General features: G+C 48.7%; 1 protein-coding gene across 6 annotated transcripts in view; it reads right to left on the bottom strand.

The window, feature by feature from the left end:
• LOC311010133 (nck-associated protein 5-like) overlaps positions 1-25,250 on the bottom strand; it is a 98,758-nt gene that overhangs the window by 37,496 nt on the left and 36,012 nt on the right. For 4 of the 6 annotated variants that reach the window (XM_084004659.1, XM_084004660.1, XM_084004663.1 and 1 more), the window contains 2 exons: positions 6,956-7,019; positions 227-360 (listed from right to left, as the gene is read on the bottom strand). In XM_084004659.1, the coding sequence (XP_083860785.1) occupies positions 227-360; positions 6,956-7,019 (198 nt within the window). Of the gene's footprint in view, positions 1-226; positions 361-6,955; positions 7,020-8,350; positions 8,477-17,422; positions 17,744-25,250 lie in introns of those variants that run through there. The other 2 variants (XM_084004661.1, XM_084004662.1) reach the window with 2 other exon arrangements.

The following is a 25,250-nucleotide window of genomic DNA, read 5'->3' as shown; positions in this document are numbered from 1 at the left end:
CTGTAAAAGGTGCTCTATCAAATAAAAGTATTATTATTATTATTATTATTATTATTATTATTATTATTATTATTATTATGTCGGTCATCATAAGGCCTAGACGTGACCTTCTGGTGTCTGGAAAGGGTTTTAAAATGCTTCATGTCTACTACGAGGTCTACCTCCAGGGTCCCAGTCTGGTTCTGGTCTTATATCTGCAGGTTTAGGCAGACCTGCTCCCTCTCACCTGGAGAACTGCTGCTGCAGAGAAACCATCTGCTCCCGTCCCAGCTCCGACTCCTCCGTCACTTCCCGGAGACGCTTCTCGCTCTCCAGTCGCAGGCGTCGCTCTTCCTCTAGCTCGTGGATCAGCTTTTCTCGCTGGGGGGAAACACAGGAAACAGATCTGTCAGTGGTGTGTGTGTGTGTGTGTGTGTGTGTGTGTGTGTGTGTGTGTGTGTGTGAATCCTGGTCACACAAACTTTCTTTGTTCTTTGCTCGTATCCAACCTCCTGTTCTTCCTCGGTTGAAAGGAAATGAGAAGAAAAAAGGGCACGATGACATTTAAGTTTGTTGTTACTTTGAGATCTTCTTAATGAAGCTCCTCTCGCTTCTGTCGCTACGACACAAAGTTCATGCTAAATGTCAACAACAACATCTCGGCGCCTCCGTCTTGTCTTTATTACATTTCAGGTGCAAACCAACACACTTTCCAAAGAATGAAGAATATAAGCCATCGCTCATATCTTCTTCTTTTTGACTAGAATGAAAGGTTGAGAAGTGCTAGAAGTGTTCTGGACCTTTTCCTCTGGAGTTAACCCCGCCAAGACTCCACAGATCCCCGTTCTTATCTGTCCCCCTTCTTCACCGGAGAGACCATCCCCAAACCAAAGCTCTCTTTCCACTTTTTAATTGGATTCCTTCTCCGTCCGATGGCCTCAGCATGCACCTGCTCCCAGAAGACAGAAACCTCCTCCTCGTCTTCAAAACCCGGCGAGGAAGACATTGTGACACAGTCGAGGTGGAGCTTTGAGCGACCACGAGGATTAGACCCGACCTTCTATAGTTTCACAGTCGGGCAAAAAGCAAATATCCTGTCAGGTGAAAGAACTGGGCTGCTGGATGGGAAACCCCGGTGCAGTTATTGCTGAGTCAGGGTTTGTTTGCAGAGGACGATCCTGTCGGCCCCCGGGAACAGATTATATAGATTATATATCATTATCTGACTGGACAGGTGAGATCGGTGATTGCAGAGAAAAGTCTGTGATGCCTGTTCAACATAATATGCATCTCCCTGTCTGTTGAGCACCAATGACAGTCATGATTCAGTGTGCAGCTCACACACAAGCATTATGGGGACATCTAGTGGTGTGAAGGAACGAGGGCCCTGATTGGTGCACACCATTTAAATCTGCAAAGAAAAACATCAAAACAACTGGAAAGCCTGTAAATCAACGTTTTAGATTTTTTTTTTTACTGTGACCATATCGTGCCGGGAATGCAACCGCTGAACAATCATATTTCATTCCAGCGTATATTGTCTGTTGGCAGGAATTCTGTTAGGAAAGCAGACTGTAAAGTGGGTGAATCGCTCGGCGAGAGGGAATATTAAACCCGAGTCACCATTAAAAGCAGTTCTGCTCCTCACGGTGGCCATAAATCCACGGTTACTATGCGGAGCCCTCTTTTACACAACGGGGAGGCTCTCGCTGTCAGGAGTAATGGCTGCTGTAAATCCAGCCGTGCAGACGCGTAAAGCAGAACATCAGTCTGCCAAGACGTGGACCTATATATCTGGACCACAACCAACCGCTTTCTGGCTCTTCTTCATCTTCTCTCTGTGAGGAAAACATGGGCCAAGAGATGGAAAAAAGGCAGCGTTTTACATGCATATTACTGATATTTTTCCATGTTTCCTCAAGCCACAAGGATGAAAGCAGCAGGCAAGTAGTTCAGTTGATTTCCAATGCAAAGCAGCACAAAAGGGCTTTTCTCTGCAGAAACACACGTATTAATGTGTTCAATCTAACTAGCCTCACTACCCCCCCACAGGCATAAACCACCGGCCACTGTGTGTCTGCTGACAGAGTCGTGCCAACAACCTCAATAACAACACAGGATTTATGGTCCGCGTTGCAGTAAAAAAAAGCCTCTATTGCTTTTGTTCAATATACAATTCCAGCACTTTAACAAGGCCTCAGGCCGTTAAATCAAACATTACCATATCTGTATGTGGCCAGAAATCCTGAGCAAAACCTCGTCTCACTTCAAATGTTTATTGTCTTCCCCCCTCGTGGTAAAGAGGCTGCTAATCGAAAGCATATTCTTTAATAAATGTGGTGAGCGATGCCGTGATATCTCAAAGTCAACACATAGCTGATGGACGTGATGGACACTTTCTGTGAGGAGATTTACTTTAGTTAATCCGCTGATTGAGGAGATAATCCTCCCTCTTGACTTGGATGAGATGCACTTCCTCGTTCCTCCTGTAGAGGGCAACATTTTACTGGAAGAAAACCAGCATCTCCGGCTCTAACAAACAATACAGTGGCTGGGGTTGAAAACAACGTAATGGAATAGAGGAAAGTCATCTATAAATGGCCCGGCAGGACCGTATACTGGTCTGCTGAGCCAGATACCTGAAATAAAAGCCAGATTGGGTGTTTGGGGATTGAATTTGACCTCTGGCACAGGCCAGGCTGCTTTCATTTCCTGCTTGATAACAGAAAAGGTCTAGATAGGAGAGAATTTATCACCGCTATCATGTAAAGCCTGTGATTGAACGGACCGCAGGATGCTATTGATTTCAATACACTACATGGAGGAGAAATAAATGAGAAGTCGGGATAAAACAGACTGCCGTGTTCTAAACAGCAGCCGAGTGCTTCCTACTTCCACATCCACACACGTCTGGAATCATGTTAGAGCCCAGAATGAAGCTGGCCTCTGTAATTGGACAGCATTAGATGGTAATGGTATTCATCCGAGCTGAATTACGAGACGACCCGAACCCCCCTGGTACCCTCCAGGATCCACAGAGGACTCTAAATTAATTAGAGACTCGGCCTCTCCTTGTTGTGCCTCCATAAAGAAAAAGCAGCCCCGGTGATCTGGTTAAGTGCATGTGTACAGTGTGTAGCTCCCATTCTGTACGTGGGACCATCTGCAACTGTATTAGGGGGTTCATGCAGGGTTTGGGGTACAGTTCAGGGGGCTCAATAATCTCTTCATTACACAAACCCCCCTCTCAACCTCAGTCGGAGCTTTCTGCCTAATCAAAGGGCCGGGAGCGGATCTCTGGCTCGCTGCTAAAGCAAACAACGGGGACACAATACACCGTGCAGGTTCTTCATTCATAAATAAAACATGCCACTTGGCTCTGTGTGTGTGTGTGTGTGTGTGTGTGTATTCAAATGAAAGTGTAACATGAGGAGGATTTAGCCACATGGCACACACACATGTGATGCTAGCGTGAAGACACAGTGATCTTTTTTAAATGAAATGCCATCCCCAGGACGATTCCAGGATATGATGTGTATGACTTTCTGAGATGTTGTTGTAGAAATAAGATGGTGTTTTATTCACTAAGAGTCCGTGTCCCCGTGTCCCCGCGTCCCCCAGGGCTCCATCAATTCAATTATCATGGAGAGTCACTACATCAGAGTGGACCACTTCTCTGAGACGGCCGCGGGCACTATAGCAAATAATACACACTCCCCAGGAATATGCTAAATCATACGAGTGGCCCATTTATCATTGCCAAGGGAGCCCCCCCCCCCTCCCACCCAAACCCACGCACCCCAGTCATCCAGTCACACTCTGAGAGTGAGAGGGTGAGAGGGCCGGTGTGGAGATGCGATTTGGGCCTGGCTGTCAGCGCTTGTCACCCGGTGAATGTGGCGAGGACCGGGGGGAGGGGGGACCCCCATCTCGGCCCGCCGCCGCCGCTGTCCGTGGCTGATAAGGCCAATCTGCAGAGACAGCACCTGAGTCCCCAAACCTCCACGCTGTCACACGGCCTCCAAACAGCTGTCAGAAACACTCCAGCGAGGTCCCTCAGCGCTGCTTTCCTCCACCAGGGGCCCCGAGTCTTAAAAAACCTCTTTATCTGCCGAAAACAAAAGATCCTCAAGGTGCTTTTTTTATGGCAGTTTCAAAATAATAAATCAATGTCAAACAAACGGCGATACGGTCTAATGGCCACAAAGTCATTATGCCAGAACTCATCCAGGATCTGCCGATCAATGTCTGTCGAGAAGAAGTATCCCTTCATGCAGTCTGGTAAACGATGTTAAAGACTGCACATAAGCTGAGTCCCATCTTTGCTCCGGGGCAGACTTCACCGTCCTGCACCAGCCGCTCTTCATATTCACATCATGCAGCAGCTTCATTCTTATCTCCACACTCGGATTTTTAAAGAACCGAGTTACACAAAAAAACACATTCCCCAGTTCCTTTATCTACGTTTCAGTCAGCCGTGAAGCAATCAGCCGCCACAATCAACCCAAACGTCCTGGGAAGTAGCTGCCTGTGTGAATCTGCAGTAAGTTTGAGACTCATATCTGTTGGAGCTCCGATATCAAAGAAAAATAAAGAGACTTTCACATGTTTGGACAGCCGTTTCCAGCCTCCTAATGTCACCTGACGAGCCCCCATCAGCCACCGCGGCCTCCACCAGGCCGTTGTATGTGCACGTTGTGTTTGGACAGGAAACCCGGCATCCTGCCGCTGACGGACTTACGCTGCCCTTCAGAGGGGCATCATTAGAGCGTGGCGGCGGCGGCACCACACCTCTGGGTCGGGTGTGAAACATTCCAGAGGAAACCTCCAGTGAAGCCGTGAATGAGCGGTTTCACTCAGACAGACAGACAGGGGCCGGCTTGTTGCACGGCGGAGGAGAAACCCTGACCTGTGCTCCATCAAACACCACAACGGGAAGCTCGCTGTTTTTCTTCAGAGGTTTTTAAAGCTCGCACGCCAAAAGCAGCACGTCTGAGCCCCGACATGAAGAGAAACAAAGAGAGGGAGTATCACTCCACTAATAACACATGCATCTTGTGTGGCCGTGTTAATACCGCCGAGATGCAGCAAAACCACTCCAGTGGCCCAAACGATCCAGAACGACGAGTTTGCACCGCTGTGTTTCACAACAGGAGAGCCAATTAGAAACACGCTCCTCACTGCAGCGTGTCGTTAACTCGAGCCCCCGAGGCCGACATGCCGCGGCGGCCGTACCATCATCAACACGGAGCAGGAGAACGGTGGGACTCGTCCCTGCAGCTGGAGGAGGCACCGCCAGCTTTCTGAGGCTCTGATGGCGTTCCACACGAGACACTAATGGATGTAGAAGAAGAAAGACCAGGACCAGAACAGAGGCGGGTAAAGTGAGGCATCACATACAGAGGAGGGGGGACGGCCACTTCAAACGCCGCCGTTTTAATCCGTCTCTCTCCGTTAGTGCCTTGGCAGGCGGGGATGGAGGGGGGGCGAGCGGGCATGGATGTGGGTGTCAGGGTGTGGGGGTCTACGAGGGTCTACGGGGGTCTATGGGGGTCTATGGGGGTCTGTGGCTGGTGAGCGGTTCCCACTGCACACCGCCAGCACTTTGACAATTATCTCCTAGATGCAGCAGTCTCTCTTTCTATTGAAGAACCGTGCCGGAGCGCCGAAGCCTCCCAGGAATGCCAGAGAGAGAGAGAGAGAGAGAGAGAGAGAGAGAGAGAGAGAGAGAGAGAGAGAGAGAGAGAGGACTCCAACGGGGATAATCCCAATTTCAAATGGAGCTTAGTGATATCCCCCTCCTCCCTTTCTTCCCCCCCTCACCCTCCTGTCTGGCACAGATAACTCATCCCTCTCTCCCTCCCTCCCTCTCTCCCTCTCTCTCCCTCTCTCTCTCTCTCTCTCTCTCTCTCTCTCTCTCACCCTGTGCATGCGCAGACAGAAATCCTCAAAGTCATAATTAGCATGTCAGCCGCTCCTCGCGTGAGTCTGAGAGCCTCGCGGCGGGGCCGGTGATATTATTCTTTGGGGCGACGTCGACCCAACCTGAATTAAATGTGCACACACACACACACACACACACACACACACGTTTCCCATCATTCTCTCTCTGGTTTGATGCATACAGGTGTGACGGTGAACTCATGATCACACAGCGGTACAAACGCATGCATTCCTTCCAGTCGTCCAGTCGTTCTGTGGAAACTGATGCTGATCATCAAACGACTTAACGAGGATGAACGCAGTGGAACGAGGTGGGCGAACATCTCGTCCCTCGTTGGTCAGGTTTCTACAAGGAGAGTAGATCCCATCGTCTACAATAATCCTCCGTGATAGCAAGAATCCACTGTGCTGAAGTGCCCTTGAGCAAATCTTGGAGTATGTGAGCCTGCAATGTGCCCTGGGAGAGAGGGGAGAAGAGTGAAAACAAGCCCTCCTCCTCCTCCTGCTCCTCCTCCTGCTCCTGCGGCGAGGATGGAGACTCACAGGGAGCAGTGTTGGGCCCTCGTGTGCTGCTGCTTTAGGCCGGCTGCCATGCAGAGGAGCAGCGTCGGTGCAGTCTAACAGCTGGGCTTGTGGTCGGAGCTCGGAGGTTGCAATCAGCTGAGCTTCATCACGTGCTTCACTCTCTGACCTCCTCCACACACACACACACACACACACACACACACACACTGTTCAGTGTGCACACACACACACACACACACACACACACACACACACACACACACACACACACACACACACACACACACACACACTGTTCAGTGTGCACACACACACACACACACACACACACACACACACACACACACACACACACACACACACACACACACACACACGTATGTCCCAGCTGATTTCAGTAACACAACCTGACCTGAGCATGCACGGAGAAACCTGTTGTTCCTGCAGTGTGTGCGTGTGTGTGTGTGTGTGTGTGTGTGTGTGTGTGTGTGTGATTATAGAACTTTACCATTGTTCCTTCGCTCTTGCTCCGTGCAACTTCCCTCTGCAGGCGAGCCACGGCCAGCTTTTCCCTGAAGGGGGGAGAGAGAGGGAGAGCAGATGAGGGTGAGGGTGTGATCATCGTTTGGGGAGGAAGGTCAGGTCCGAGACCCGGCTGATGTAAACATCTCTGCATCTCAGAGGTGCTTAAATGTTTGAGTTATCTGTTTCTGATGCCAAACGTCCATCTTGTTGAGGAGAAGAAGCATCATCTTTGTCTGTCTTCTGACTAACAAGGGAAACCTCACAGGCCTGCCAGCGAATCAGCAGACACACACACACACACACACACACACACACACACACACACACACACACACACACACACACACACACACACACACAGACACAGACACACACACACACAGCGAGGAGACGGGGTCGTCTGCTAACCACGCAAAACAGAGAGCTTGCAGTTCTGTCCGGATAAAAATAGCTCAGAGGAAACAAAAAGCAGGGCATCCTCCAGCCAGACACACACACACACACACACACACACACACACACACACACACACACACACACACACACACACACACACACACACACACACACACACACACACGTGAACAAGGCCCAACAAAGAAATTGACTGTGCACGTCCAATCTGTTTCCCACGTGAGGGCATTCCAGACTTTAATGGGATAAATCTTGGCACACTAGCACGGATAATAAAGAGTCTGGAGGTGTCACCACGACTGAGGCGCTGCTGCAGGACCACAGAGCCTCCGTCAGACAGACAGAGATGAGCCTGTCTGTCTCTCTCTGACTGACAGCCTGTCTGTTGGAGGCTTGTTACCGTCTGGATGTACAGGAGATGTGTTGGGGACTAAAACGCCGCCTTTGTTTTGTGTCACAATAACAAAAATCATTACGTCTAATGTAAAAAATGGTGTATTGACACAAGAGGCAGCCAATTATCACCCAGCATTAGGTATGCTAATTATGGTAATCAATTATTTAATTAGCCAGTATTATATATTCATGAGATTAGATGAGACTTTCTTATCTCAAAGAAATCTGCTTGGTAAAAGCAGGAATATGAAAAATCTGAATCAAAGCAGGTAAAAACGATAAAACTGAATAAAAGCAGGACGTCTGTTGTGTACGGGAGGAACGTTTTCTTCTTTGCTCAGAAGAATCCATCACACAAAGCCACTAATATGGGACCTCGGGACCCATAAAGGAGCGTATACAGCAGACAGCCACCAGTAATCACAATCACCTGCACATTTCTCACATTCCTTCAGTGGAGCAGACACCCCCCCCCCCCCCCGCCAACGTCCCCAAACCCCCAAAATAACTCATGACTAACATCTTCTCGTCGCCTTCGACAAGACATCATTGTTTGTGAGCGGCTTACCTGTCGTAGGACCCCCCTCCCCCCAGGTGATTAAGAGGCAGCTGTATACGGCTGACGGATGAATCCACTGTCTGGACTGGAAACGGCGTGCTGAGCTACGACTCCTACGAGCTAACCGCCGCAGGAAGCTATTTCCACCGCCACTCTGCAGGGACCGGACTGATGTAGGCAAACCAGGCCGGCACGCCAATTGTGAAACAACCGGTGCAGTGGTGACAAATCCAAGGCAAGGTGTGTGTGTGTGTGTGTGTGTGTGTGTGTGTGTGTCTACATGTTCCACACCTGAGCCTGACTCACACACTCATGTTCCAGTTCCACAGCGTGTCTCTTCCTATTACAACATACTGTATGCATCACCACATTACACACTACACACTACACTACCTGGAGATTTCTCTGGAAGTTCTCAGTGCAGGGCTTGTTTTGTTAAAGAGCACCGGCCTGGCATTCCTCCAGTCTGTGTTATGGCTGAGCGTCAGCCCTGCAAGGGGTTAAGTTTCAGGCCACTTATGCACAGGCATGTTTCTGGGAGCAGCGGAGCATGAGCCAACTGCACCCGGAGAAAATCAGTGCCAAATATAGAGCAATTTGACATTCTGTGTTCAACGTAATTATAGTAACTGGCACAAGCCGGCCAGTCAAAACAGCACTCTGGTACCCAAACGCTCAGCGGCCACATTTGTGTTTGCAGTCGGCGCTGACGTGGATTTAGGTGTGTTTGAATCCAGATGAAAGCTTCAGATCCGCTATATTACGTATTCATGTGGAGAGTGACACATCATCTCGAGGCTCTTTTAGAAGGTGGTGGTTGGGAATGCAAAGACATCACACGTCTTGTGTTTTAACAAACTGATGGAAGCAGCCGTAGACCAGCAACCCTGTATTCTGCAAGGTTAAATTACTCCTTTTTTACATGGAGTCTGGTGGGCTTTAGAACAGCTTCAGCTCCCCGTTAGAAGGTTGTTTGACAGCAACAATATTCTAAATAACGGATTTCTTTTGGGGGTCTGGTTCTCCAACCGCCATTTACTGTAGGTAACACACTGACTATGGATGGTAATACAGTCGGCCTATATAAATCCTACATATGCAACCTGTAATATCTGTTCTAAACATGACAAAGGGAAGTATCTCTTTGTGCTCTCCAAGCTGCATATATTTCACTCTTGGCTGTGGATCTAAACAGGGATGAGTTCAGTCCGGTACATCCCATCATGTGATGAAAGCACAGCTGACAGTTGACCGTGTTTACATTCCTCCTCCGACTCCGCTGCTGTTTTTCTTCCTCTCTGAGCTGCAACATAAAGCTTGGTCGAGTGTCGACGTGGGCCTCCAGCAGTTCCCAGTGACCCTGAATCACCTGAACGCACCGGAGGCCTTCCCACCTGCTGAGCTACCACGCCACCTTTCCTCTACTTTAACTGTTTCTATGCATCAGACGTCCATGCAGTACGAGGCGTAAGGGTCTCCCATACAGATAAGTATCATATTCTTATTTGACAGCATCTGCTGTCCACCCACACGTGCCTCAAATATCATTTCCTTTCTTTTCAAATGCAAATGCAGCAGCATCAAAAGCTCGACCTCCCTTCCTCTGAGATAAGACAAGTGATCCTGACACCAGCCGGGTTGTATTCGCCGCAGCTCAACGCCGTTTCCTCCAAACTCAGACGGCGTGCAAACCCCCCCCTCCCAGCTCACGTCGAGACGCCGCGCCGGCTGTTTGCTCCGGAGCGTCACGGCGGCGGCGTGCAAAGACACGATCCGTCAGGGCTGAGGGAGGATCAATCACAGCGAGAGGCTTCGCCCAGACCTGAGCTGACACGTTGGCCCAAGTGCTTTGAACTGCATTGTGGGAGGCAGACGCTTAGCTGTGTTTTCATCACTGTTATCACGGCTCCTGCATACAGGTGGTTTAATCCATTGTACATTGTTTGCTGTTGAGCACATAATGAAAGAGGGGGGAAGCCGTCTCTTACGTTTCGGTTTCCTATTTCCCTGCAGAGCTGAACACCATCTTATTATCAAGTGTGCTTAATCTCTCGTGTGTGTCGAGAGATGTCAACAGATAAAAAGCAGCACATAACGCTGCAGCCTCTCCTCCTGCAGTCACTCAACCCGACATCAGGATGTATAAAAGATGCATCTTTTACAGTATTGTCATCGAGGCTTAAGAGGAGCTAAACATTTAGCTAAACATCGTTCTGAGCCACAAACGTACACAGAGCGGTGGGGAGGATGCAGAAATGTTTGGATGGCCATGCATTTATGTATTAGTGTCTGCTCTCCTGCTGGGTTAAGAGCTCCGGCACGCACGCGATCCCCGTGGCCCACATAGGGAGTCCTGTTCAGAGGGACTCTGGCCCCGGCTCCGGACCGGTCTTTCCCATCCTTAATCCACCTACGCTGTGTTATGTAACCTTGTGTACTGATCCAAACCCCCCCAGTGTGGGACAGTGAGCTTACTGAGGCGTTTGATAGGTTCAAATCCAACCCGGCCTGAAAGGAAAACAGAGGGAGTTTGAGATGGGATGAAAAATGGCTCAAACTTCAGCCTCTAAAATGTTCATAATTAGTCCATTTCTCATGTTTTGGGGCCACTTCCTTCTTTGGATCTGGAAGTTGTGAATTGTGCACACATTGTGTCCCAACATCTTGTATTATTCCCTGTTTTAATAAGACATGCAAGCAGCGACATGACGGTGTAAACACCGCTTCCAGCGTTCGAGGCTCGCACATCTGTGACCGCTCAATCGGTCCCGATGCATTAAGGCACACCAATCAATCACCGAGAAAGATGCCTGAACGGCGACCTGACCTGCGCCCGAGTCCACCGCCTCACCCACAGCTGGTTCCTGACCTCCCGTCTCCCACGGCAGACCCCCGTCTGCACCGGGGGGCAGCGGAAAAAACAGGAGCCACATGTCAGCACCACACACACCCAGCCAGCACAATGAGCTTTACCTCACCATGGCACACCATCAATTATTGACGAGGTGAAATGTGATGAGGTTCTCCTGCGAGCACACAAAGAACACATGCCTCTCCACCATGTGGCCTGGAAAAGGTTCACTTTAAAGCAAATCCATCACATTCTGCCATCTCTTTGGAGGATGCCAGATGCACATTTAAGTGTAAACGGATGCTGATGACACTCCCATGCCACCACGCTTTCTACCAAAACGACACCAGATCAACGTCTTCATCTCTGGATACATAACTTCCCCCTGATTCACCCTCCTTCCCCTGCTAGAGCCGTGTGTTTGGACAAGTGTGCACGGCGCTGAGTAATGCAGTCAAACCAGTTGAGATGATTGCGATTAGCGAGATTTATCCAAAGTCAACAACATGTTGAACGCTGCGAGTTGTTTATGCTTCTCCCTCCTGTGATAACATCAGGAGTCTGAATTACACCGGGGCAGCGTTACTGTTGTTCTTCTGACAGCGCGGACTTACGTGATCCCGGAGCTCGTGATTGATGGATGCAATCATAAGACTGCGTGAAAATGATTTGGTAAACAACGTATCTACAAAAATCAGAGTGAGGCTAATGATTTAAATGCATCGTTCTGTGAGCCAAGATCCCTTCAGATGTGTAAACTTCTGGAGCAGCACAAATCAGAGATGAGGAGTCTTGAAGACTCTGAGGAATGCATTCGCCAAGCGTGGATTACCCCTGTCTGTCTGTCTGTCTGTCTGTCTGTCTGTCTGTCTGTCTGTCTGTCTGTCTCCCTCCCTCCCTCCCTAAATGTTTTCTCATCCTGCGAGCACGGCTTGGCCTCAATTGTTTCCGAGCCACAGACGCATTCCTGTCGGGACGAAACGAGACATTGTGGATGAACTGATGTGCTTTAAAAATGGCCGCAGCAGTCTGCCTGCCTCGCTGCCTGTCTGCCTGCCAGGAGGGTTTACTCACCAGCAACGAGGACTGAACTCGACCCCAAACACACAGGAGGCACTCGTAAACACATGCATGAGCACACATGTGCAAACACACTTGTTTTATGCAGAGACGTGCAGACACACTCACACGATCTTGCATTTTTCATGTTCAGATCATAAAAGAGAGATGAGTCCAAACTGGAGGGATGCACCTGAACGCCCACAGATGTGATGAAGGAAGGTAAAGATATATAGATATGAAGATAAGCTTCACACCACAAAGAAGGGAGAAAAGCCCTCCAGACACACCTTGCTTGGAAACCGAGCTTATCAACCGGCATTCAGCCGCACGCTCACATTCCAGCAGTAATAATGCTGTGTGTGTGTTTAAGTTGTTCCACTGATGCTTGTCTCCATTCAGTCACACACTCCGACACATAATTGAGTTTAAGTAAAGCTCCCTTCACACCGGACTGCAATTACCCCATGATTCAGGAGTGTACCTGTGTTTTTGGGAGGTGCATTCACACACACACACACACACACACACACACACACACACACACACACACACAGAGTGTTTTTCTTCTGCCGAGATGCATTTAAAGGTCTCAGCAGATCTGTGCACAGGAGGAGGTGCACGTGGGCTTTTGGCTTGGAGGGAACTACTTTGAATGACGCGACGTCTGAGAGAGACGTCTGCACACGTGCGTCACAAGATTGTATGTTTCGTAAAGCATCCTCGATCCGGGAGGAGGGGGTTTCACTTAATCGGCATCTATAGATCACACACACCTCCACACCAATAAGCATCAAACAAGCTGACTGGTTGATCCAACTTCCTGTCAGGAGATGGGTTGGAAACAGAAGACTGGACCTGAATATATAACATTCTACCCAGACATATCAAAAATGCTCAATATCTGGCAGTTTAAGCAAATCAAGTCACACGTTTCATCTATTGTTTCTATCTATTGTTGGGTTCAGGGACTCACATTCACTACTGTACTGTACTTCTGCTGACTCATGGAGGCCGTGCAAAAGGCTATAGGGTGTTTTACACCGGCTGTCAACACATCGTTTTTAGAGAGGCGGGCAAACAGAAGCCCTTTCCAGAGGCAGACAAATGGTTCACACACACACAATAGACACAAAGGTACTGTAAAGAGAAGCCATCTCGAATGTTACACACCTCTGGGTGCACGGGGGGCGAGCACGTGTTGCTGGGCAGCTGGTGCAGGAGTCATACGTTCAACTTCATGTGTTGTTGGTGCAAACTGAGATAAACGTTATTGTCATGGCGTTCCCATCCTGGCGCTCCGGCATGCTGCTCATAAAGGAAGTAAAAGCTGCTGCACTCGTTGTAATTCACTGGAAGCAAAGCCTTTGACTAAATACAACAAGAGAGGTGTTTGGACAAGAGTTTTACTGCAGGTGAGCTTCTCCAGCAGCCTCCATCTATTTCCTTTCCAGCTGCGCCAACACCTCCAGCCGCTGGACGAGGTCCGGCATGTTTCTCCACTATTATCCCGTGATTTACAGCCCCGATAGCGCCGCCACGGAGCTGATGTCTGTTGACATTCCCCGCCCAGCGCAACCTCAAATACGACACTGACCCCCTTTTCTCCAAACCTCGTAAAGGACTCGCTCCGCTGAAAGCATCGGGCGTGACAAACGGGGAAATATGAAAGGAGAGGGAATGCTCACAGAGTGGTTTTGACTGCTTTGATCTGCAGACTTGTGAGATGCATGCGCCTGTGAAAGTGTGTCAGCAGGAAGGCGAGTGTGTAGCAAACAAGGACAACACCATATTATCTTGTAAACTGTTGGCATGCAGCAATATGACCTAAAAACTAATCTAGTTTGGGGGATTTCATTTTTTCCAATAGCTGAAACTATTCTTTGACTCATGAATATGAGAGATATAAACAAAAGCTTCAAAAGGAACGTCTGCCATCACACAAAGAGAAGTTCTGACTGGAAAACACTTGAAAAGCAGTAACTGCAGAAACAGCCCACAAGTCTTCGCACCTTGGTGAACTCACATGGAGCGACTTCATCCATTTAGAAACCACAAAAATGCTCCGTCTCTAATGACATCACTTAACAGTGAGCAAGAGTGTCTGGGCAAAGCTTTGTCTCCAGGCAAAACAGTCAGCGCATGCAATAAGCCACTGATAGCTCGCAAATAAAAGCCTTTTATTGGTAATAAATAGTGTCGGCCCATTAAACTTTATGCTTTTCCTCAGTGACATTACTCCGAGTTGAGCCAACAGGAGACAGAGAAAAGACATCTGATAGTCCCATTTTTCTGGATTTCTAATTTGTTAACATTCGGATGAGGTTTCAGCCCGTACGCGATGTGTTCTGGCTCTTTGAATCAAAAATGCACACGCCTGGCAAAATGTCAAAATCCTTTATTGAGCTATTTTGTTTTTGCTAAAACAGGTTGTTACGAGCCTCAGAGAGCCGTGCAGGACTATTCTGAGAGTTCCCACGTGCTGTTCGTGGGGGGAGATAAATGTAGAGCAGGCTAAGGAGAGGAATGCATTCAAAGCACCCTTAATTGAGCTGCATGGCCTGCAGTCACAGAGGCAGAGCGTCTCAACAAGGCTTGGACTGGGGATCTCCTGAGGAGTGCCTCACACGTACACATCATTAAACCGGCTGCTTTGGCTCACGGCTCCACGGTAGCAACCAGCGCTGCAGAGACAGTGGGAATTACATGGGAAAGTTGTCTGGAAGGAGCTGCCCCCTCCTTCAAATGAAAGTCCCCTGGCTGTCAATGGAGGGGAAGTGCTCCCATGCTGAGGCCCACTGGGCCAGCCATTGAACGGGGGAACATTCCTCAGTAATTCAGCTTGACCTGGGCCCAAAACGCTAGCTGAGGGTCACCGAATACAGAGCGCCACATACCGGGACCAGACGAAAGGGGAGGAGGAGAAACTGGAAAGATCGGATGTAGAGGAGCGAGAAAGTGACGGACAAGAGTTGGACGAGTGGAAGGAAATAGAAAAGGACACGTATCAGCACGACCTGCAGGAGCGGTCTTCGTTTAGTTGCTGGCCTAGCGTCTCGGGTCATTTTAGTCATGCCAGCTGGCATCCAACACATCTCAGTGCACACTGCCTGGGTATCGCACAGCATAAAATAAAGTAAGTAGTTTAAATCAAAAGTGCTTACATGTAGGACACACGATGCAGTAATGGCCGGACGGGAACACGGCAGCAGGGGGAAATATTAACGTGGAGAAATGGCTGCACTACCAAACGGCCGGGACGGAGAGATTTACAGTTTTAATTCTATAAAATGAAATCCCTTCACTTGGCAATCCTCTTACGCAGTAATCCGCAGGTAGGTTTCAGAGGGCAGCGGGCTCAAACTGCCCAGTACAGCGACACATCTGCCCTGGTGGCGGGATGATATCACCGGCTGCTGCTCTGCGCCCAATAAAGGCTTTACATGGACACTATGTCAACAGAAACTGGACCAAATGGCTAAACCTTGGGGAAGTACAGTAATGAGGCTTACTAGTGCATGGGGAATCCAAAATACAATTGAGTCAGCTGATTGCAGTTTTACAATGTATGCTTAGCACAAAGCACTGGAGGGATGCTGCATCACATGCTTGTTGTTGGTGTGTAAGGTCAGGCCATTGCTCAGGCATTTAACAAGGATCATTGTTAACCCCTCGGTAGACCGGAGGGTCTCATGATGAGGGAGCCATCGGGGTTGCTCTTGAACTACTAGTTTACTAAGATGAGGACCTAACACTTGTTCTATTTTTAGCTCTTACTTTATCAGCAATGATTCGTTGTGGTTTCCTTGTTTCCTTCTTTTGACAAATGTACTTATTGTAAGTCGCTTTGGACAAAAGCGTCTGCTAAATGACCTAAATGTAAATGTAAATGGTTTGACTTCCTGTAGAACCACCGTAAAGCATTTATTTTACTCACATGTCATGCATATGATTGCGTGTTCTGCATACTATGACCGTTGCCCTAAAATGAATATATCATCTTGCTTACAAAGTCACCATACATTACATTGTATTGAATCGTAAAGCCTGCCAACTTCTTGTTAATACACAGCCCTGCTTACTCCAGCATCCACTGGCGTTTCCCGTTGTAAAGCATCCACATGGCAGAGGCTATTTTCTGCTCTTGTGTTGGGAAGCACCATTTCCCAGGCCAGCAGAAGAAAAAAACAACTCAAACTCACAAACAGACACAGGGTATGGCATTTCTCTCTGGCACTTTGACAACACCAGCTCGATTGGGCGATACCTCCCATACTCTCCCATGCTCTCATTTTCATGTTCCCTTGGCGTTCTGTTTTTAGAGATAACAAACCCGGCTAAAAATACGGAGCCAGAGTGCGGGATCCCACATTTAGCATCTTTGGCGCGTTGGTAGCCAGCATCCCGAGCCTCTTTTCTGTGGACTGTAAATATGGCTGCTGACGAGGAAAGACCCCTGACCCACTGTGACTTTGACATATGGGCACTCACACTGCAGCACTTCACACCACATTAATAAGGAGCTGCAGAGAAGCTGATCATAACATAATCCATACCCCAACCCCCCCACCACCACTTAGCTTTACCCACTCCCAGTCCAACACCAGTCATTCCAGTGTGGGATTAGTGGGCCGGATAGAAAATCTTAATCTGTCTGAGGATATAAGGAAAGAAAAGGAGCAGTGGGAAGAAAAAAATGCATTCCTGCACATACAAATCCCCTGCAATGTCTGATTATTTTACCTCTGCTTAAACAGCGGGTATCCGTTTCCTTCTGTTATCAATCAGAATCAAAGTGGTTTACGCAGCGCCCCGGCCCCCATGCTGTTGCCACTAGCAACAGGACACGCGATTCCCCTCCGCAACTGGCTAATCGGGCTCAGAGATCATCCCTAGCACATGTGTACAATGCTGCGGTATGAAATATGTTCGCTGCTCTCGGGATTACTCAGAAAATTGCAGTTTTGGGACAAAGTAATGACGGCTGAAGGAGAAGCAAAGATCTTTAAAGCAAAATGCATGCATAATTCTCCTGACATCAGACAAAGTAGCCTATGGCACATATGAATAGACACCCTGAACAAGGACAACGTACATCCCTCAGCAGGACAGAGAAATCTTGCACTTGCAGGAGAGATAAAGCAGTATGCTGACGACTGTCCGCTTCTTACCCTGGTGGAGATGCAGCATCCTGGTGCGTTCAGAGGACACACATGGTAATCCAGCAGAACGCTCCCCTCTCCTGCTCCGCAGCTGCTGCCCACTGATCCCGCAGATAATAAAGTTTACATCCACAATGCAGCACTGCCTGCCCTAACGCTGCTCCTTTCTGCCTGCCTGTCGACTTGACTGAAACTGCCTCTCTCCTCCCGTTCTCCTGCTTCCCCTCTCCTCCACCTAGTCCTGTCTGTCCTCTACCCTGCCTGTCTCTCTCAATCTGCCAGCATGCGTTGACTCTCCCGACGCCGCTTCCCTCTCCTCTCTTGCTTCACGCTGCATGCGCTCTCCCCTCTGTGCTACGCTTCTTCTCACTAACACACAAGCTCGGAGGCTGCCTCCCCCCTCCCCGCCTCCCCGCCTCCCGGCTTTATCTCTCCTCAGAATATTTTCTCTCCTCAGTCTGTCTCCGCTTCGATCTCCCTCATTCTGTCTGCTGCCTCCCTCCTCCTCAGGCTTTGCAGGACGTTTAACATGTGTTCGGGGAGACGGACCCTCCGCTGCCTCTCTGAAGATGGCTCTGTCCTCAGGGGACGAGGAGCGAGGTCGGGGTGGGGGTTTGTAGGGAGGAGGAGGAGGAGTTTTTGGGGGTGACAACCGTGTTGAGGGGGGGGTTTAACTCCAACAAGGGGACCTGAGGAGGCAAGAGGAAGCCGGCTTGTGCTGTCGCACTAACTGGGCTCTTTTATAGAAACAGAGGCAGAAAAGGACACAATACAGGTCTTTAAATAAACTAGGTATGTGTCAGAACGCAAATACAGAGTGGCAAGATGTATGGTGTTGTATGATGGAAGTCATGATGTGAAGAAAAGTTCAGATCCTGCACCACCTGGCCAACCACTGTGAGAAGTGGAAGCTGGATTGCCCATATAAGAAAATCCCATTTATGTCAGAAAGGTGTGGGTATAAAGGGTGTGTTCTCAGACCTCCATCCTCACAAAAACAATCTTGAAACCCCAAATTAATCTGAAAACACATTTGATAGAGACAAGGATATCAGAGCTGTTGGGAAACAACGCAGAGAAAGAAAGCGACTGACAAAGGACACATGGGGACAAGTCAAGGAAGAGATCAAGAACAAGAAGAGGTGCTGGGGTCTGCCTGGACCGGGTGACGGAGCCGGCTCCAGCCCATCTGCCGCAATCACAATCAGTCTCAGCTGAATGGCTGTGACAAACTGCAGCCTGGAAGCCACGGCTTCAACCAGGCAGGACGCCCGCGAGGGCCGAGGGAGATGAGAAGGGGGGATGAAGAGGCAGAGCAGGAGGGGGACACTCTCTATTGTTTGCTCCCCAATAGGACCAGTGCGAGAGGGGGCGGCACCGGAGGGGTGAAAGGGGGAATTAAAAGGGTCCCGGTGACAGCAGCGCTCAGTTAAAGAGGGGAAAGAAAGGACAGGGCTGACTTGGAGCCGGGGCCATCACGGCCACTTTGCCCCCACAGTCACTGCCACTAATGTCCTAAATGAACAATGACACTAACCATGTGAGAAAATTAGTGTGCTGGAGAACGGAGGGAGGGGGGGTTCAAGTGGAGGGAAGGGTGGAGCGTGAACTCACCGGGATGAGTCGTCACCCGCCGGGTTTTTGGGAGGTAGATTATTTCACGCTGGGAAATCTGGCATCGCCCAAAGAATCGACACTTCCCGTCACGTAACTCGTTACCCGACGTGTCGTAAAAGCCGGCTGCCGCGTTCATTTGTCATCGTAAAAGCTCAGAAGATTCATGACACCCGATTATTGCCGATGTGCCCTAAATGTCATGCAGAGGGGGTAATTGTGTTTATCATAAGCGCAGCTGCCTCGCAGGGCAAATCTGAATACGGAGCGGCTATGATTTGATTCGAGGAGCAGGTGGTCGCCAATTAGACGCTATTGTGCCACTCGGGTAAAAAGACAAACGGACGGCTGAGTCAGCATTAACGCATACATACGCAGCGTAATCAAGAAATATTGAGGGCAGTGTTCCATTCTGATTCGATCAGGAGCGAGCGGCGATCGTTGAGCGATGGCTTCTGTCTGCAGGGCGACAAATGGACAGAAATAGCTTTCCTCTGATCAGAAAACAGCCACTTTGTTTGTTTAGCTTTCCATTTTAACTGCGTAGTAAAAGTCTGTGTGTGTGTGTGTAAAGTCTGAACTAATTGTGTGTGTTTGTGTGGGTTCACACACTATGCGCACATATTACAGCCCATACATGCATGAGTGTATAGGTTCTCACAAGCATAATTATGTCCATTTATTTTATTGTTTGCGAGCCTGGATGTGTAGTATGGATGTGTGTGTGTGTGTGTGTGTGTGTGTGTGTGTGTCGGCTCAGTGTGCTGAGTGATCTGCTGAGCTCATTAAGGCGCTGCTTATTGCTCTGCCAGGGGTGTCAGTGACAGATTCCACTGTTTGGAAACACTCGGCCGCCCACACAGCCAGCCTGGCTCCACTACTGTCACACACACGTGCACACACACACACACACACACACACACACACACACACACACACACACACACACACACACACACACACACACACACACACACACACACACACACACACAGGCTAGGTTAGCATTCCTCAGGGAGGAGGGGGGTATAAGGAGGGAGACAGGACGGTGCTGGGACAGTGGCCGGGGGGACGGCGGGTCGATATGGATTTGTAATGGGGTGCAGGGTGGTCTGATGATGGTGAGCGTGAACGTTCGTGCACGTGCACGTGCACACTGGAAACGTGGGCGTGCGAGATCACCTTTGAACTGCGGTGTAAAAGCGCTGCTGGTGGTTGTGGTCGCATGTTTGCTGGAAGAAGTATTTAAATCCTTTACTGAAGTCAAAGTAGCAATTCAGCGATGACAAATTACAAGTATGTTCCCATTCCTTTATGTAAACTGTATTTTTGGGAGCTCGTGTCTGGTTGGTTTTTATCACGTTTGTGTATTTGATTATTTCTGAAAATAAAAGCTTGGCTAAAAATATCTGTAACGACATCCAGCAAACACTAAGAAGATTAACGAGGAAATGCCGAATCCTCATCAGTCAGACGATTATTATTCTAATGAGACTTCACGGTTTGTATTTCATCACAGGGGTATCTTTGGTCTATACTACTAATTCTGACCTCTTTCAGAATGTTAAATTATTGATGCACCAACACGTCGGCAGCATATTAATTCATCCTCTGTATGCTGTTGGTTAGTTTGAAGGGACGGGAGCAGGGAGAGTACAGGTAAGCTCAGTTAGTTTTCATCAAGTCTTTGTACTTCCACACAGCAGGAATATACAGCAGCGAGGTCATAGTTTTCACAACGGGGTGATTTTTCTGAGCTTTCAACCTCGACAAATCAATAAAACAGCAGAAATCTATTCCAACCTTTAATTGAAAAAGTGTGTATGAATAGTCCCGTATGAATAGTTGTGATGCCAAACATCGGCAGGCGAGTATTCCTGCGCCCCGCTTCCCTCTGTGTACACGAATGTACAAACATCCTGTCCAGGGCTCCGGCCATCAGCCACACTTTCCCTCCGTGACATTAATCCCCCTGCAGCTCCATCACAGATGAGCGACCAGGAGCGGTGGGGGGGTGAGACCAGGACTCGGAGCTCATTACAGGACCAGTCTAGGTGTGTGTTCTGGGACCAACATTAACCACACAGGAGGGAGAACGTTGGTTCCTGTCCCCTCTCTGAAGTCATTAGCATGTATGCTACGTTGGAGCTAAGTTTCATTTCAACTCATCAGAGGTACTATTGGAGATATTTAGCTGTCAACACGGCGAGACTCTTTTGGGAGGGAGGGGTGTTGTTACATCAAGACAAGCAAAGGAAATGCCAAGCGGGCGACGGGCAGTGTGTTTGTTTACCCAACACAGACCCAGGATCAGGATCTACACCGCTCCACACACACATGCAGATGCAGATCACATGATGGTCACGCTGCAAGAGACGCTCGTATGTGTGTCATTTAACTTCTGTGTGGCAACGTAACACACTGAAGGAGAGGATGCATCTCAGGCATGTTTCATTCAGCAGGGAGGGGGGTACGAGGGTCTGGATGGTGGTCCAGCGAGACCTCATCAGCAGAGATTTTCCTCTTCAGGGAAACTCGGGGAAAAAAGTCATCAAGGCTGGAATGAGCAGGATTAACACTGCTGGAGTTAATCTTAAATTAATCTCCAGTAAATCTCCGACATTCCTCGTGTGATTATGGTAAACAAACGGGGCTATTACAGCGTGACTGATTCCAGGGGCATCCTCCACGTCACAACACGGCTACTGTTAGCTGGAGTCACGTTAACGCCACGTTTTACAATCACAGCGTTTCCTGTCACATGGACGTCTGCAGGCTTTAAGGGCTTTCCATCAGCATTCATGCAATGAATCACGCTTTAGTGCCGTAGAGCGACACGATGTCAAACACAGAAAATCAGACTTGGTAGTCCACACAATGTCCCAATGGGATTCCTAATATATTCCTCAAATACGTTTATCCAGAAGTATAATCTACTGTAGCAATATATTGGGTCTTGAATTCTTGAATCAAAGCGGTTTATCTGCACTCCAGTGGTGTATTTCTACTTCAAAAGTACTTAACATTACGACCTCATAACTCATCTTATGGTAAGTTAATGTTTCGTTAGCTAACGTGATGCGATTAAGAATAACGAATAATAAAACTGTAATACAAAACATGATTTCTGCTCGAGTCGCTTCCAATAAACAATAAAGACGTCAACTCCCATTATCCCACGCTATCATGACATCATCAAAGTCTGTTTTCTTATTAATGTGATTTAGCATCAGAAATGAAACGCGTATTTTTTATACATCCTCATGCCGAAAGGTTAGAATTTACATGTTCATCTCTCGCCTGAGAGACGGTTGAGATGTTTCCAAGGCGCCCTGAGCTGCAGGTGAATAGCATGGATGCAACCACTGTGACTTCCAGGAGCCAAAACCACACGGGATCCATCAACAGAGCCGAACCACACAGGATCTACCGCTCTGCTTATCTTAACGTGAGGATGTTTTCCAAAAAATAACTGCACGCTCTCCTGAGCACAAAAGGAGTCAAAGCATGTTCTCCAGAGCTGATGGAGATAAACATCCTTTCATTGCACAAAGGGAAGAGGGACTCAGCAGAAGTTCATAGACATCACTGATAATGACTGCAAATCAGATATAAATACGTAATATTCTAAAACAATGCATAATAAAATTGCTTTTCTTGCAGCAGGAGACGAATGAGAGCCTGAATACTCACTGAACAACAGTGGTAATTAGCTATTATGCAAGAAACTTAAACACAGCTAATTGCTTCTAGGAATGCAGATAAGATGGCGTTGAATCCAAACGCCAAGAATCCAAGTCCTATAAAAGTCTGCATGTTGTGAAACCAGGAACATTATACCTGCAGGCTGGATGCATGCAAGAATGGGCTTTTATTGTTTCCAAACAAGAGAGCTGCGTAGCTTTATGCTTAACCTTGAAAGCTCAGAAAATAAGAAACATGGAGGGGGGGGCATAGCATATCACTGCTGAAGCACTCTCCCCGGCCTGCATGGGAATGCAGCTCTGAACGACCTTGAGGCAGCATCAGTAAAAGGCTTCATTAACCAATTCGATTAACCTCTTCCTCCTCATAAGCTCCATAAAACTGATGCATGTATTTGTAGCCGGCCCAGACTCTTAGCATGAATCAGAGCCGGGCCGCTGTGGCGTTTACGGGCCTCGGGAGACGAGCGCGTCCCAAGCCAGACTGACTGAGTGAATCTTCGCCGAGATAAACTGGCGAGCGGCGGCTTGTGTCACAGGGCATCGGCGGCATCACCTCCTTAACTGATTGTTTCAGGCAGTTCATCATCGTTCACTTCAGTGAAAATCAACAAGATGCAACTCCATGCTAACAACCAAGCTTATGCATTTCTTATTGTAGACAAACAAAGAAAATCTGGTGGAAAAACAGCCAGTGATTTTTTCAAAATTCCTGCAGTGCCTGAAGGTTTCCGATGAGGTTTCACCAATTGATTTATTTACTCCCCGACGGCTCCTTTGAGATATCTGGAGTCTGGACTCCCGGGCCCTAAAGTGACCTCTAATGGAGGGATTAAGCTAAGTCATTCACTTCAGAAGGCACACAAATATACTTTGAAAGTGTATTAGATCTCTTTGGAGCTTAGCGTGATCAAATTATTGCATTAGACCGGTCAACTTATCCAATTAAAGCTGTAAAACGCAGGGCTGTCGCCCAAGCGAGACGGCGGATCCTCGGGGGCGTTGGAGGGTCTGCGGGAGGCTATCCACCTCCTCATCGACAGAACAGGCCTCGCCACATACTTCATCTGAGGATTACAGCCTTTCATGTTGCTCTGACCGCCGGCAGCACACAGGCGTCTTTGAGGCCAGATACGCCTCGCAGGAACATCAGCAAGGTCCAGATTTGTAAAGCTGTTTCCCAGCTCCGTGCTGCTGTGGTCTTTTCCTCTCATGAGTATACACACACACACACACACACAGTAGTAGGGAACACATTTGACACATTTAGGGAACTCAAAGTCACTCCGGGTGCTTTTAGAGACATCGTGGAAGTCTTAAACTACAGTTGAAACTGTTGCTGCCGTTTGTATTAGTGGCTCTGTCATCTTACTGTCTTAAAAAATGAGGAAATGTAGGAATACCATAATACAAATGACACAAAGGGAGTCATAGTGATGAAAATAAACCCAACATGTTCAGTCAGGTTTTGATAATTGCTGATTTCAAAGGACAAACAGACAGAAATGTTCCAGAACGAGTCCATTTTCCATTCTACCCCCAAAGATAGTCTGATTACCTCTAATCCGTCCGCTAAGCACAGATCTGACCTGACCTCCACTTTCTCTGCCTGCCGTCTTCGAGGCGCCGTGTTGCTCTATGAACATGACAAATAGCTTATTGATCAGCAGATGTCGCCGCTAATGTCCTCTAGGCTTGGGGCTGCAGCTGCAGCCGCCTGCTCCACGCAACCTGTCCCAAGCCCCGTCGACCTCCAGCTGAGACCACCCCCCTCCCTCCCCAGCTCCCAGCTCCCTCTGAGTGGGTCTCCCTGACTGCCGGACACCCTCCTCCCTGTCCTCCAAGGTGTGGAAGAGGTCACAGACCAACGCCATCTGCTGTGTCAGGCAGAAAATGGCAGGTGAGTCCAGCATCAGGGGCCATGTGACCAGATACTGGACCAGATACTGGACCAGATACTGGACACGCTCGACCCACTGAAAACAAGGTCACCAGCTCAGCACGGTGGGAACAAATCTAATCTACATTGTTTTAATCCACGGGGAAGATTACACAGTCACGGTGTCTTGATACAGCAGCTTGTCAGAACGAGGTCATGCAAACTCACGTTTTAACGCTGCAGAACGTCCATACGTCCCGCCCACACGTCTGTCACTCAGCACAAGTCTTTCATAAACTCCATTTTCCATTTCACTCCCAGCCGAGTGTCGCCAGCGTTTCAGTGCCACCACCACTAATGACACGCTAACCCTAAAAAGACATTTGATCATACTTAATGACATGCAAACGAATGCTGAATAACTGGAAAGCCCGGGGTCGGCGCCCCTACTGTACGTTGCCAGATTTGGATTTGCTCCATCTGATGTTGACACTGTACCGCTGAGCTTTTGTTTCCGTCTGTCAAGGACGTGGTCACATTGAATAGAGGGAGCAGGAAAGCCCGGCCAGCATCCCCACTGGGGTTTTGTGCTTCAGCGAGCAGCAATGCTGCAGCCGAGCTCCGGGGACGAGGTGTGCAC

The sequence above is a fragment of the Eutrigla gurnardus genome, assembly GCF_963514095.1.
Source record: "Eutrigla gurnardus genome assembly, chromosome: 24".
NCBI classification, from domain to species: domain Eukaryota; kingdom Metazoa; phylum Chordata; class Actinopteri; order Perciformes; family Triglidae; genus Eutrigla; species Eutrigla gurnardus.
This window is presented reverse-complemented; position numbering and strand designations above follow the sequence as displayed.